The sequence below is a fragment of the Poeciliopsis prolifica genome, unplaced genomic scaffold (assembly GCF_027474105.1).
Source record: "Poeciliopsis prolifica strain line A6 unplaced genomic scaffold, Auburn_PproV2 SCAFFOLD013, whole genome shotgun sequence".
Taxonomy (NCBI): Eukaryota; Metazoa; Chordata; class Actinopteri; order Cyprinodontiformes; family Poeciliidae; genus Poeciliopsis; species Poeciliopsis prolifica.
Genome location: NW_026562388.1, coordinates 12,838,477 through 12,853,098, shown reverse-complemented (window position 1 = coordinate 12,853,098; position 14,622 = coordinate 12,838,477). Strand labels below are relative to the sequence as shown.

At 37.6% G+C, this 14,622-nt stretch overlaps 1 protein-coding gene across 2 annotated transcripts in view; it reads left to right on the top strand.

The window, feature by feature from the left end:
• Positions 1 to 14,622, top strand: part of nrxn3a (neurexin 3a) — a 114,321-nt gene that overhangs the window by 56,980 nt on the left and 42,719 nt on the right. For both annotated transcript variants that reach the window (XM_055038140.1, XM_055038139.1), the window contains 4 exons: positions 196 to 357; positions 10,188 to 10,481; positions 10,607 to 10,754; positions 11,737 to 12,120. In XM_055038140.1, the coding sequence (XP_054894115.1) occupies positions 196 to 357; positions 10,188 to 10,481; positions 10,607 to 10,754; positions 11,737 to 12,120 (988 nt within the window). The remainder of the gene's footprint in view (positions 1 to 195; positions 358 to 10,187; positions 10,482 to 10,606; positions 10,755 to 11,736; positions 12,121 to 14,622) is intronic.

Genomic DNA, 14,622 nt, shown 5'->3' with positions numbered 1-14,622 from the left:
CTTTTGATTTGTGTGCAATGCAAACCATTTAAGTTGGCTTTTCTTGTTGATCTACAGCAGTAAAATTAATCCAATCAATTCAGCCAATTTTTAATTTTAATTATTGTAAGTATAAGTATGTTCTTTAACAAGTTGCATCCATAATCTGAAAGAAAGAATATTAAATTGCTCTTTTTGTGCCCCTGCGGTTGTCAGGTGACGATATCTGTGGATGGGATTTTGACCACCACGGGTTATACCCAGGAGGACTACACCATGCTGGGCTCAGATGACTTCTTCTATGTGGGTGGGAGCCCCAGCACAGCCGACCTGCCGGGATCTCCAGTTAGCAACAACTTCATGGGCTGTCTCAAGGAGGTAATGTAGCATTCTCACAGAGATAAATGTGTTGCTACTGAATTTCAATGAGGCCACAAGAAGCCTGTAAGCTTTCACTACAAATCCTGACTGCACAGATGTGGAAATCAATTTTATTAGGTCCATAGAGACACGGTTCAATCCACGATTTTGAGTTTTTTGGGGGCTTTTATGCTAATTTGGATTAGGTGAAAATGCAGATAAATAGAAACTGTGTAAACCAAAACTGAAGAGTTGTTAAATTTGAAAGAGGTGGAAGTTGATTAGAAAATAGACATGGATAAATAACATACATAGTGTGCCACTCTTCAACTTCATTTAGTGACTCGTGAACAGTTCTATGACCTCTATGGAATGATTATGTGTCATTTGACAGCAGTAATTTATAAGAAATAAGTATAAGCGACACAAGTTTGAATTTATTGGTTTCAATTTTTGTGTTCTGAAGGAATATCTTCAGACAGTCCAGGTAGCTGGTGCTGATATTGCTAAACTGGCCTCACTGGGAGGCACTGTGTGGCCTACAGATAAATTTCTTGAAGTTTCTTGGAAAAATCTTTTCATCTGAAGGTAACGTCTTTCAAGCCTCAGCAAATTTTTTTAAAACATCTGCAAAAAAGCAACTTCCGTTTAGTTTTCTGAACTGATGATACTGGAATCTGCAGATATTCAGTATTGTTCAACTTATTTAAATCTACCCTTTTCCATATCAAAGCTTCTCAGGGTTCCTTAGATTCCATTGTTCTGAGTTTTTTGTCAATCCAATGAGTTGCAGTGTCGCTTACAGGAAGATAAGAAGTTGGTTTTGTTAATTTTAAAGACATTCTACCACTTTTCATTAAGATTTAAGTGAATGTTATGTTTTAGCTTTTATTAATAAATGTGGCCCTTTGTTTTAAAATTTGACCTAAAGTTCCTGAAGGCGCTATAAAGTATGTGGTGCACAAAGTGAGTCTGGATTTACAGGCTGTGCTTCAAACCCACTGCTACTGTGTTTCTTATATTTGGTGTTATTAGCGAGAATTTTCTTCAGAGACAATAACTAAACCTTAAAGCTAAAGGAGAGGTTCCCCTTATATACAAAATACTTGAGATTAAATTGATTATATGTATGCACACATTGAAATAACAACTGATTTTTTTCAGTTACTTTTTTGTTTCATGCTACTAAATCCAAGTGGTAACCCAGCTGAGCAGCAGACTGTGAAAGCGGCTTTTAAAGGTTATTGCATCCTGATACCAATACCCAAGACGTGAAACTTGGCTCAGAAAGTCAACACACACAAACACACACACACCCACGTGTGGACAAATATATTTCTCCCTGAAGCTTATGATGTCATATCTTTGCACTTAAGTAGAGCCAGTGGAGTGCACTGTGACTGCAGGGGCTTGGCTTTCTCCATCTCACACACACACACACGCACGCACTCACTGAGTGTACAGCATCATATGGCTGCAGGGCGATGGAGGAAGTGGCGCAGCAGCCATTTAATCCCCCTCTGGCCTACTTCCTGCTCTGTGGCACGCTGGGCCTTTTTTCAGTTCTCTGCACCACCCACTCCCACTCCTGTCATGCATGTGCATGCCCCCCCCCCCCCCCCACACACACACACACACACAGATGCACAGATAATTAGAGATGTGCACAGCCATGCATTAACTGATTCATGAACCACAGAGTCAAATATGAAAGGTGGTGTCACAGTATGAAAAAGAGGGAAGAGCATTTCTTTTTTGTTTTGTTTTTCCTCTGATGTGAATACAAGCAAAATTCATTAACATACAATGAAGCAGAGTAAAAGGATGCACAATGTTGTAGCGTAATCTTCTGGAAAATGAGCTGCTATTTTAAGGTTTCTTATTTACATTTTTTATACTTTTAAGATGCATACGGTTCATCTTTATGCAAGTTCAACTAATTGCTATCACACACTCACTGCATTTAATGAGTCCGGCCACAAACTTGTAAAAACCTAGACCTCATGTATGAGCTTCACTGCAATAATTTTAAACTTACTATCTGTACTTCATTCCTATATGTGCTTTGGATAAGACATAATTTATGAACAGTTTAAAGTTTTGTTAGATTCAGAGTTCAAATCTGGAAAGGAGTCGAGTCATATTGTTGCTTCAGTCCCAGTATGACGCATATATTCCCCATTTCTCTTTCTGAACAGGAAGTTACCTGATGTGCTATTGCAACCACTCAATGTTGCATCAGATTTAGGGATTAAATTGTGGCTTTCCTTAACTTTAAGTTTAATTTCAGTCAATTCTAAGGCATTTTATTTAGAGATACGTGGTGATCACAAACTTTTCCTGAAAGACTCTAGAGTTTTGTGAAACTGTTTGAGTTATCAAAACATTATCAGTTTCTCAGAGCATATTTGCATATTTACGCCTATTTTTCCGGTTCTACTCCAACTAAAAACAAAATTTTGGATAAAAATGAACAATCGATTTTTTTGACTTTATATACTTTAAAATGGTGAGCAAATTAATGCTTGCTTAAATTATTACAAATTCATCCATATTGGTTTGGACAGTTTTTAGGTCACTCCCAAAAATCCCTATGGGTTTCTCTGAGCACCCAGTCAGGAACCCCACTCAGCCAGCTACACATCTGCAGCACCCACCAGTTCCCCCCAGTCTGCAGTCCGGTACCTCCTCGTTCTTCTCTCTCTGCCATTAGGGCTAATTTCCCTGCTGCCAGTGCTCTTGTCCTCGCCATCCGCTGTGCAGCATTACGGATAAATGTTTTGTTACCATGGCACCAGGTGCTGGTTGCCCTTGGTAGCTCCTTCGGCTGGCCGGCCCGTGATTATTATGCCTTTCATAACCAGCAATTACAAAAAAAGCCTACATCTCCGAGCCTACAAAATACATAATGGCCTACAATAACACATAATTGGTGTAATTGTGGTTGTCATTACACCTCCATCAGCCACTCGTATGGAGGCCTCTGGCTGTGGAGCGTATACTGTCGCCAACAAAGAAACACAAAGGAGGAGTTCACGGACCGGACAGCGAGTACAAGCAGAAAAGAGACAAATGATGGCTGTTGTCTGATGACTCTTACTCCTTCACATTGATTTATTATTATTTCACCATCATTTATTCATCGTTTCTATGCTGATGGGTCTTTGGAAAAATTTTATTTTTTTACTCCACTAAATTACACCCAGTAAACTACAGAAAATGAACCAATTCCTTGCCAATTAAAAAGAACACAAAATTAACATATTAGCTGGAGTTATAGGGTCACAAACTCAGCTTAGGTGTAATCCATGGACAACTTTGTGATCTACAAGTAAAAATGAATTGTTTTTCAAATATAAAAATAAAATCTTGCCAAGATTCTCAGTCATTTTTTTTAGATCTTAGCATTGCAGTCGCATGAAGAGCTTGAATTCACCGCTGTGAAAAATGTTTCCAATGACTTTCTTTTTTTTTTTAACTGAACAAATAATTATCATATTCTTCCTAATTTGTTGGAAGACGTTGATATTTTCAGCAGTCAATGGCAGAATTGGGATAAAACTTGGTTCTTGGAAAAGATGCATACAAGATGGTTTCACTCATTCCTCTACATATAACTCATCATTTCTTCTCCAGATCAACAATTATGAGTAAAAATAACTTTTTGCCAATTTCCTGCTGTCCAATCCTGCACTTCCTACATAGTCTCACTCTGTCTTTAAAGTTTTTCCCGGACAGAAGAGACTTCTTGCTGCATTCACACCTACCTGCTGCCATTGCTTCACAAGCTTTGCATTGGCAGCAACAACTTCCACAGGAGGAAATGATCCCAGAGCTGTCTGGAGGCTTTCCTTTTTCACTGCAACTGAACTCTTTGGTTTAAAGTTGTGTGATCTAAGACAAAAACTTTGATTTGCAACATTACTGCAGTGGTTTCGTGGATGTATGAGGCCATTTTAATGCAATCCCAAGATAACTGCATGCTTGATAGCAACCACGGCCAATAAGTCTATTTTGTTTCAAATAATTATTTTGGGTTGAGTCCTTCAAAGGACTCCACCCAAGCATAGATTAACAGGCTCACCTGTTAATCTATGCTGAAAAGTTAATCATCATTGGACAAACTGCAGTGAAAGCTGAGTTTGCAAATTTGCAATAAATTAATTTTATCGCAAAACACAAAAACCAGAAGCTTTATGGGTTGCAAAATGCATTCTCTACCAATTCATTAACGCTTGACCTATAATATATTATGACCTTTTGCTCAGAACAACTGTGAACATTATATAAAGATGGTAAAACGGCATCAAAATGTGTCTGTGCAGACTCAGGCAGACATTGAGAAAGCCTCACAGAACACAAAGGAAGAACAACTGTACAGTACCATAGTTAGATGAAAATTTGAGCAGTTAAATTAGCCCCAGCGCTTAATCACTGCTCAGGTTGTCTTAGTTATTTTTTAACGGATTCAGTCTGTATAACTCATACATATCCACGTACTCAGAGCTTGTCTCTATCAAATTAAACAAGTCATTTTCCAAAGGTGCCATCATTATACTGGACTGACTGATTGGGCTATTGGCTCAGTTTGTGATCCTCTGCAAAGCAAACCCTGCCCCCCTGTGGACAAGAGCACACACTGTCAGGGATTTGATGTTGCAAAACACTCCTCAAATAGTCTCGTGTCAGAACCATGTGATCACTGATACTACAAGAACCAACACCAGCAGCAAGGTGTTGAGGATTACAATGATATGCAGATATTTCTGCTGAAGAAGAGGTTTATGTGCTAAGCAAATATTAAGCAAGAAAAACCTTACATCTGCTCCACAAAGAGAATAAGACTAAGAACATTTATTTTCTTAGAATAAAATGTTTTCCTTTTATATTTCTTAAGTTTATAAGGGAAAGCTTAGTTTGTTTTGTGGGACCACAGGTTGAGAGTGTGTGACTTTTGTAGGATTTCTCAGGTGCAGATAACACCTGAGTCTGTGCTGGTCGCCAATCCAGAGAGGTAATTTCAAGCCTCAGTCATATTGTGTAACAGTGCTCGTTCTCACACACCGATAAGGGACTGTGCGTGTGTAATGATGTGTGTCCTAGACGCCTGGTCAGAGAGATAATGCAGTGATGGATTTCTTTCATCTGACCATTGTTGAACATTTTCCCTCACCTCTGCTGCTCACACACACACACACACACACACATCCTCAAATTTCCATGCGTGTTTGTGTGCACATGCATGCTTTCTTTGCTCAGAGCGGGTATTCCTCGAGCTTCATTCTCACGTTAACCTGCCGCCGGATCTGCAAAGTGCTGATAAAGCTCCCTCCGCATGTTGAAAGGCTCTTTCTGTACATATTGTTCGGAGGTGGCAGAAAGCTGAAAGTGACTTGTCAAATTGTCATCTATACCCTCCGCTTGTCCCTCCTCCTTTCCATATGTTCCTTTTTGTAATGATTTATGACATGTTCTATTTGTGAGTGTACAAATATGTGCTGCATCTACATCAACAGAAAGTGCATGTTGGAGTCTCTCATGATGTTTTCAATTTTGTTGTAATTGTGCATTTATCACAGAATATACTCACTATCAATATTTCTGCTTCTTTTAATTTTTTGACATACTTAGAACATTGCTAAAATGTCAAAGGTATCATGATTAACTAATAAAACAAATTTTAAATGATAATTTAAACTCAGGGAAAACGCTGTCCAAACCACCTTGAGCCCATGTAAAAATATCACAACCGCATTTGTAAATAATGACTTAACTGATAAACCACAACCTGGCCTGATTACCTCCTAGACTAATTGAATCAGTAAATCACCTAACTAGAAACTAAAAATATTAGCTTCTCTAATCTATACTATATTTCATGATTAACCCAGGAGAGTAAATAAAATTTAACCCAATGGATAAGTTATTTTTCCGAAGTCACAAAAATCCTTTTTGGTTGTTTAATCATAAAATAATATATTTTTTGTCTTCCCAGACCATTACAAGACTCTTGTTTTATGAGCAATTGTGTGAAAATAGCAAGATTTCATAACACTGACAACACAGTAAAGTAAATATATGTATAACACAAAAGCAACACATAATGTACAAGACAACAAGTTAAGCTGCTGCTGGTTGATTTTATTGCCAGAAAAAAGATTTTAAAAACAAGAAACAAGCTGAAAATATTCCTCTTTTTTTATTTAAGATAGCATTTGTGTATAAATTATTATTTGGTTTTATAAAGCCAATATGTTTCACAACAAAGCAAGAGAAACATGTTTTGCCATGTTATTTTATAAATTCTGGTTTTTTCTCATATTGCTCTTTCTCTTCTCAAAAGACTTTTATTTTTGCGCCTCAGCTTCCTCAGTCTGAGTGCAGGTGTCGTTTATCGGCATCCTCCAACACTTCCCAAGACTAGACTGATACTTTCTTTTATTCCATTTTGGAGAGAAGAGACTGAAGCTGTTCACTCGTAGAAAAAGAGGTGGCTCTTTATGAAATGTTGGAAAATCCAATATAACGACTGGAGCAGCGAGAGGAGGAAAAATACTAAACAAAGAGGAAGGAAAGAACACAAAGACAAAGAGAGAAAAGGAGAGGACTATTTTCTGTGCGGTCCCTCGGCTCCCTTAGGGATGATCTGATTTACTGTCAAATATGCAGCTGGATTATCAATATTCTGAGCCAAGACCCTCAATCTATCCTCACATCCAGCAGAGCTGTGGTATCTGAGATGTTCAAATAAAACAGGAAAAGCAACAGAGCAGAGGCTGTTTGTCTTGTTCATGTCTGTGAACCCACCAAAGACAGACTCTGAGTGTTTCTCTGTCCCGAGAATTAGAGGAGAAAAAAAAAAGAGGCCTTCAATTTTCCACTCGAGCAGATTTCAATTTCCACACTCATCCCCCTCCGTGACTCCAGCCTCCCTTTGTTCACGACAACATTTAGGCTGCTGGGATGAAAGAGACTGTTTCTCAATCATTTTTTTCCCCATCACTCGATCAAATGGAGTAACCGCATGTGTTTTGATGCAGCTTCGGGATACAGATGAATTAGGAATAACTGGAAGTCTGCACCATCATCTGTGCTTTCCTTTTTGGCAAATGCTTCACTAGACAAAGGAGCAGAAATTAGAAGATAAAAATTGGCTACATTTTTGTTGATGTGGTTAAAAATGAATAAAACTTCACTGACAGAGAGGTTTTGGGTTAAAATACAAACTCATAATTAGCTTCTGCTAAGAAAAAAAGAAGCTTCACATCTGCTTGACAGTCTGTTTTCACCCTTGTTATGCGAACCTACCATGACATTATGTTGACAAATTATTTTAAAGGAAAACAAAGCTAAACTATATACATAGTTTAGCTATATTGTCTTGTTAAAGAAGACAATATATACAGAGCCATTTTAATTTGAGAAGGATGTTTTTTCTGTGTCCAGTGGTAATCTTTTCTCCTGACACCAGTTAACTTGGAATGCACTGCAGTGAAAGGACAAAGGATGATGTGATATCAATAGGAAAACAGTTTCTGTTTCAGATAAACGTTAAGGATGACTCTGTGGATATGCAGCACACAGACCTTAAAGCCTTGAGCAAAACACATTATTCAGAGGCGAATGAGCCATGATTAGACTACCTACAAAAAAAAAAAGAGGAAATGTAAACATCATAATTTTTCCAAAAGGATTTGAATAAATGATAATAAATTCCAGATTGTGGAATATTCTTGTTTATCCACTCCCTTCTTAACGACTTTGACACATTTCAGTCCCGTTTCTGTGCTCAACATTTCTGTGTCAAAATATTAAATTATATCCACATAAATATGGACTGCTAACCACTCCAAGCATGTTTTACCCTCGCCAAGACCTTGTACGGCTGCAGAAACCCATGAGAAACTGATCAAAAATTGCAGTATGTTTCCTAAATAGAATAGTTTATCTCTGAGTTGAATATTAGAATCATGTCACTAAATTTTCAAAAATTTTGAGGAGGAAATTGCTTGAAGAACACATGTAAAGGCTCATCATATTCTTAACGCAGGATACAATATGATAATAGCAAAAGAAATCAGTGGGGTGGAACACTCAATGTTCTCAAAGAACACTGAAGAATGAATCCCAATCTGTGTAACATAGTGCATTTTGTCTCTAGTTAGAGCAAATATCTGTTTTTCAAAAATAAAGTTAATAGAAGCAGGAACATTGAGGTGGGTTTAAATTATGTCTTTTATCAACAAATAAGTATTCAACTGAATGCATCATAATGTAATCTCATCCGGGTGATACATCATCATAATAAAACTGTCAGAAACAAAGCAGGAAAAAGTGAGGGAGAAAATTTATGGGTGTATGATCTCTCTGACCTTCATAATGGATCAATAGCAACACTGTGCAAACTGGATAAACTTCAGCTTATTCCTAATCTCTTGTTTAATACTGCAGGCACAAAAAAAGCTTTTGTGAAAAATTGTAACTACAGCATTAGGTGAACTTAAGTAGATCCCGACTATGGTTTTCTGAGGTAATTCCTTGTCCGTCAGCGATTGATCCAGTCCTGGTTTTGGATGCAGAGCCATCGAAGGGATCAGAGGTCATGGCTGTCCAGCTTTGTCTTGGTTTGTGAAATTTCTTCTGATCCTTTGATGATATTCTACTGTATGGAGGGAGAAGTATTTTTGTGAAAAGCAAATAGATCAATGCTTATTTACTCTTATTCGGGCACAATCAAGCACAAACTTGTGTATGATATTTTCTGTAAAGATATAAACATTAACATATTAGCATATCAAAGCTAACACTGACAGTCAATCCAAACACTTTCACAACCTCAGATACATGATCCAAATGCTCATCATGAGTATAAAAATAACACTATGCAAATCATAGTCACTTGTGGGTTAAGCTTAACATATTTTAAATTATGTCTCATTCATTTTATTGGGGAGTGGAACAGGAATATAACCCACGGGATTTGTCTGAATAACTTTTTCATGTAATGCTATTTGCTTCTTCAAGTTGTGAAAGTTTCCACACAAATTTTGTTTGCTCAGTTGGTCTTAAAAAATTTTGCAATCTCTGATCCTTCAACAGGCGCAATTGTTCGTTGTGAGATCCCCAGTCAGATTATTTTATGTATTTAACTCTCATATCCAACACCATTGGATTTAGGCATTAATATTTATGTTGATAGAAAGACCTAAGAGATTTTTCTGTAATACTTTTCATTAAAATCTTTTGTTGTCTGTCATCAACCAGTTTATTTGCAGATCTTCATCCAAAAGATTTAGGTTCACACTGTGAGAAGGGCTGACAAGAGCTTTACCTCATCAAGTTTTTTTGCTTTATCACAGGGCTTGCTTGTTTTTTGGAAAACAAATTAGCAAAAATAGCCAAAATTGTTCCTTCTTTACCTGACTTTCCTTAGGTAGAACAAATTGTTCTTAGTCGTGTATTTTTCATCTTTGGCTATTTTATTCTTAGGGTAATATTGGAAATGTATGAGTACTGAGATAAAATACATCTCTCATCATTATTTAGAATCCTTAATAAAAGGTTAAGCTATGTATATATATATTTTTTTTCAAATGGAGGATGTGTCCGTCATTATATAGTCTCAATAGGCATGCTGTTAATTAACAGGAGCTTGAATAGAAATTCATTTTCACAGATGAGGACTGTATTCATCTGGAAAACCCAGATAATTATTTTTTTTTAATTCTTTGTTTAATTGCAAAAAACATAAATTGAAGTGCCATTTTAATGTCATGCTTTTCAGCTGATTGTGACTTCATTGTTGCATTTAGAGAAGAGTACGCAAATCAATAATTTACTCATCACAGGTGGTGTACAAGAACAATGACATCCGTCTGGAGTTGTCCCGGATGGCTCGGATTCTGGATCCAAAGATGAAAATCCAAGGTGAAGTGTCCTACAAATGTGAGAATGTGGCCACGTTGGACCCAATCTCCTTTGAGACTCCTGAGGCGTACATCAGCCTCCCCAAATGGAATACCAAGAGAATGGGATCAATCTCTTTCGACTTCCGCACAACCGAGCCCAATGGACTCATCCTCTTCACTCACGGAAAGCGTCAGGAGCGCAAAGATGCTGCCCGCAGCCAGAAAAACACCAAGGTCAGTTTGTGGCACCTGAAATATATGTATTTTAATTTTTACTCCCATTTCTACAATGTTCCTCTCACCATGTCTGCAAATGCAGGGTATTGTAGGACCAAAAAATATGTTGCTTTTCCTTATAGGTGGATTTTTTTGCTGTGGAGCTCCTAGATGGGAGCCTGTACCTACTATTGGATATGGGCTCAGGGACAATAAAGGTGAAAGCCACCCAGACAAAAGTGAATGATGGGGCATGGTACCATGTGGACATTCAGAGAGATGGACGCTCTGGTAAGCAAAGTAGCTGTTTGTAGAAATGGGAATTGCTGTTGATGATTTAGACTCACTGCCTTTATAATTAAGCACTCAAAGGGAATGATCAGGTTTTGACACAATGTGTATTTGCCTACCGACTATTTTGTTTGGTAGGAGCAACCATTCTAGCTTTAGCCAACCCCACTATGTGACCCCTATCAAACTTTATTAGTACTGATAATGTGTGTCCCAGAACTCCTCTGTCTACAGATCTTCATGTTGTTCTGAATGTTAGATAATTGAGGAAATACCTGTGTGACTTACGACAACTTGTAAGTCACACAGACAGCCCAACTCCTTCATATCAAGTCATTGACATCTACATGTTCAAACTTAATATTTTAACATTAAGATTAAAAATGGTCTGTCTTTAACCATTACTTAAAGAAAATATAAGTAAAAACCAGTGATGTGTACTTGTGTCAGTGACTTAGACTCCAATTACACTCTGAAAGCTTTTTCAGGAAAGCCATAGCTAGTAAAGTTTCAAATCAGGCATCTCTTTTTCCCTACACTGCTAGTGTACCGCTACACTAGCTTCATATTCTTTACAGATTCTAAATATCCTCATAAAATTAGGGCATCACTAATCTTAACCACTAGTTGAGGTTATCAGAAAAAAATCTTGACTTTTTCTAGCAGCAAAAACTTCCAAAGCACCACAGTGCCTAATATTGAGTTTCTCGCTCTATAAGGTCCAAGGGTAAATCCAAGACTTAATCCTTGGCTTTCAGCCCCAAAGAAGCACTGCACACCTCCGTTTAAGCCCCAGAACTAACAGTTGAAATTCAATGGTTCATGTATCAAATGAACTAATATTTGGAACACTCAAAGTATTTTCTACCCACAATGTCAAACCAGTCAGTGGTCATGTGGGGGGCATAGCACTACATTTCTCTGACATGTTGCTCCAGGTGTTGTTTTTTTTGTTAACCTGTTCTATCTTTGACTGCCTTAGGCACCATCTCTGTAAACAGCAGACGGACACCATTTACAGCTAGTGGTGAGAGTGAAATTCTGGACCTGGAGGGAGACATGTATCTGGGAGGCCTTCCAGTTGACCGCTCCAACCTCATTCTGCCCACCGAGCTCTGGACGGCAATGCTCAACTACGGCTACGTTGGGTGCATCCGTGACCTTTTCATTGACGGTCGCAGCAAGGACATCCGTCAGATAGCAGAGGCACAAAATGGTGCCGGTATCAAACCCTCGTGCAACAAGCAGCAAGGAAAACAGTGCGAGAGCTATCCATGCAAAAACCGGGGCGTCTGCAAAGAGGGTTGGAACCGATTCATCTGTGACTGCACTGGCACCGGTTACTGGTCACGTACCTGTGAGAGAGGTAAAATGGGGTTTGGATTTGCATTTTGTCTGCCTTTATGTGAAAACGAGAGCAAATTATAGTTTAAATCAGAGGAAATGTGACACGGCAGAAAATATGACCAAAAAAGCAGAAGGTGTTAGTTACTTAAACCACAGAAATGGTCTGAGATTCAAATGTACACATGTGACATCAAAATTACACACACTAAGTTCAAAAATACTTGAAATGAGGAGGAGCTGAGGAACAAATCCTGACAGGTTTTTCTAAAATAGGATATCCAAATTCACATAAAGACAACTGCAATCCAACATTAAAATTAGATTAGATGAAAAGCTTAGCTGACACAGGTAATCCAGTTTTTGTTTTTTGGAGTGTTTGAGGGGTTTTTTTTATGCTGCAACTCAAGTCAACCTAGAAACAACATTATTAGATCCAAACAGAAAATGAAACCTCTGGTTACAATCAAAATGTGCATCAATGTTCCTCATCAAAGGCGGATTGTTAAAATGCCTTTACTTTTTTCCTATTTTATTTTTATATTTCACTTTTTCCATTTCAAACCAAATTATGGAATAAGATTTTTATATCTACCTTTATGTAAAGATAGATACATATGCAGCTTAAAACAAACAAGTCACCACCTAAATAGACGTGTTTTGATCTCAGTGTTTGAAGGCTGTTTGCATCCTGCTGCTATGCTCTGTATAAAACCTTCTTATTGATGTATTAAACAAGTGAATCGTAGATTACAACACACTCTCACCTGAGTAAAAATGTTCTGCTCTCCTTCATCCTTCTGCTTCTTCATAATCTCACCACCGTCCAGCTTTACTGCTGAGCTGACTGCAGACGTTGTCTTCAGAGAGATGTAAATTAATTCCTAATCCGTTTACAGCTGACACACAATTTTTCTGTTCAGCATTGAGTCTCTCCTGAATTCACCACACAATTGTAAAGAAGGTCTTCCCAAGGCCAGGAACCTACTAGGAGAAAAACTTTCATAGTTAATGAACTCCTGTGAACAAACCATTTGGTGCACAACATTCAGTGCATAGAGAATGCTTCTCTTTTTACATTTTCTTATGTTACTTATTAAGTTAATCTCTTTCCTCATACTTCTACTCAAAAACATCCCATTATGAAAAAGTGGAAAAAAGTTTTTGAGTGTTTTGCAATTTATAAAAATAGAAAATCTAAATATTTTATTTGATAACAAGAACTTTCACTTGTATCAAAAGGGTTTTTCCGTAACATAGGGGGTGAAATTTATCATAGTATCGTTATATTTTAACATGTTGTTTCAGCTGTATTATATAATGAGTGAATAAACTTTATTCTCACATTATTAAACTGACATATTCAGAAAAATAAAACAATAACCTATTAGGTTGCTGAATAGAAAAAAAATGATAAAGAGAACAAAATATCTGAACCAATTAATTCCTCGTGAACAGAGTTGTGTTCAGACAAAAACACGGTGGAGCACCGCAGACTTTACTTACCACTCCATGTCTCCTATCAGCTCAGTCTACAATTACTAGTGGGAGCAACACTTTATGTTAGTTTGCTTTCTATTCAGTTTCCTTCCTGTTGTAGCATTCCTCTAAAGGAGCGGTGATGGTTGTTCTTGAAAGATAGCTTTACATTGGCATTGTGTCTTTTTCCATAATAGTACTTTTTTTTTTTCGTAATGCCCTCCACTTTTCTGTCATTACATCTTTGCCTTCGTAGCACATCAATAAATTTTGTTGAGAAGTTGACTCTGTTCCGCCATGCAGCACGGCTGATTGAGCACTAGATACCTTAGATACCTTAAGGAGCTTGTCAAGTGAGTTTATATTTCAAAACAGAAATATACAGTATACTTTATACAGTGCAACTTGTACTGTATAAAGTGCATGTTGCATCCGACATCAATGTTTGACCTGTTTCATTTTTATGTTTGGTGATGCCTCCACCATAATTACTTATCGTACAACTGATTCCACTTAAGGTAGGTAGGGAATGGAAGAGAGGCCAAAAGGCACTTAACCATGGGAAACAAAATTCTCTGGTCTGATGAGACAAAGATTGAAACTCTTTGGTGTAAATATCAGGCATCTTGTTTGAAGGAAACCGTTGCTTTTCACCATCCTGACAGTGAAGCATAGTGGAGGCACCACAATGCCGTGGGGATGTTGTGTACCAGCACCACTTGTCCATTTCCACGGTGTGCCTGAGTGTGTCAATCAGAGAAAGCTCTCCTGTACGCCTGATAAATTTCCTTCTTGTGTTGAGACAGTTTATTAAAGATTAATCAAAGATGGAAACCAATACTGCCTAACCTTTCAAATTGTTCACATTTCCTTTAGCATATCAAGTAGCCACTTTCTGATCATATCTCCTAATTAAGTTTTTTTTTTTGTCCTCCTGATTTTTCCCAACCAGTAACCTACTGAATAATACTAATACCTCTGACTGCCATGATTACTTTTGAAAAGAGAAGATCAAGGTCATTATGAGTCAATCTGATTAGGAACA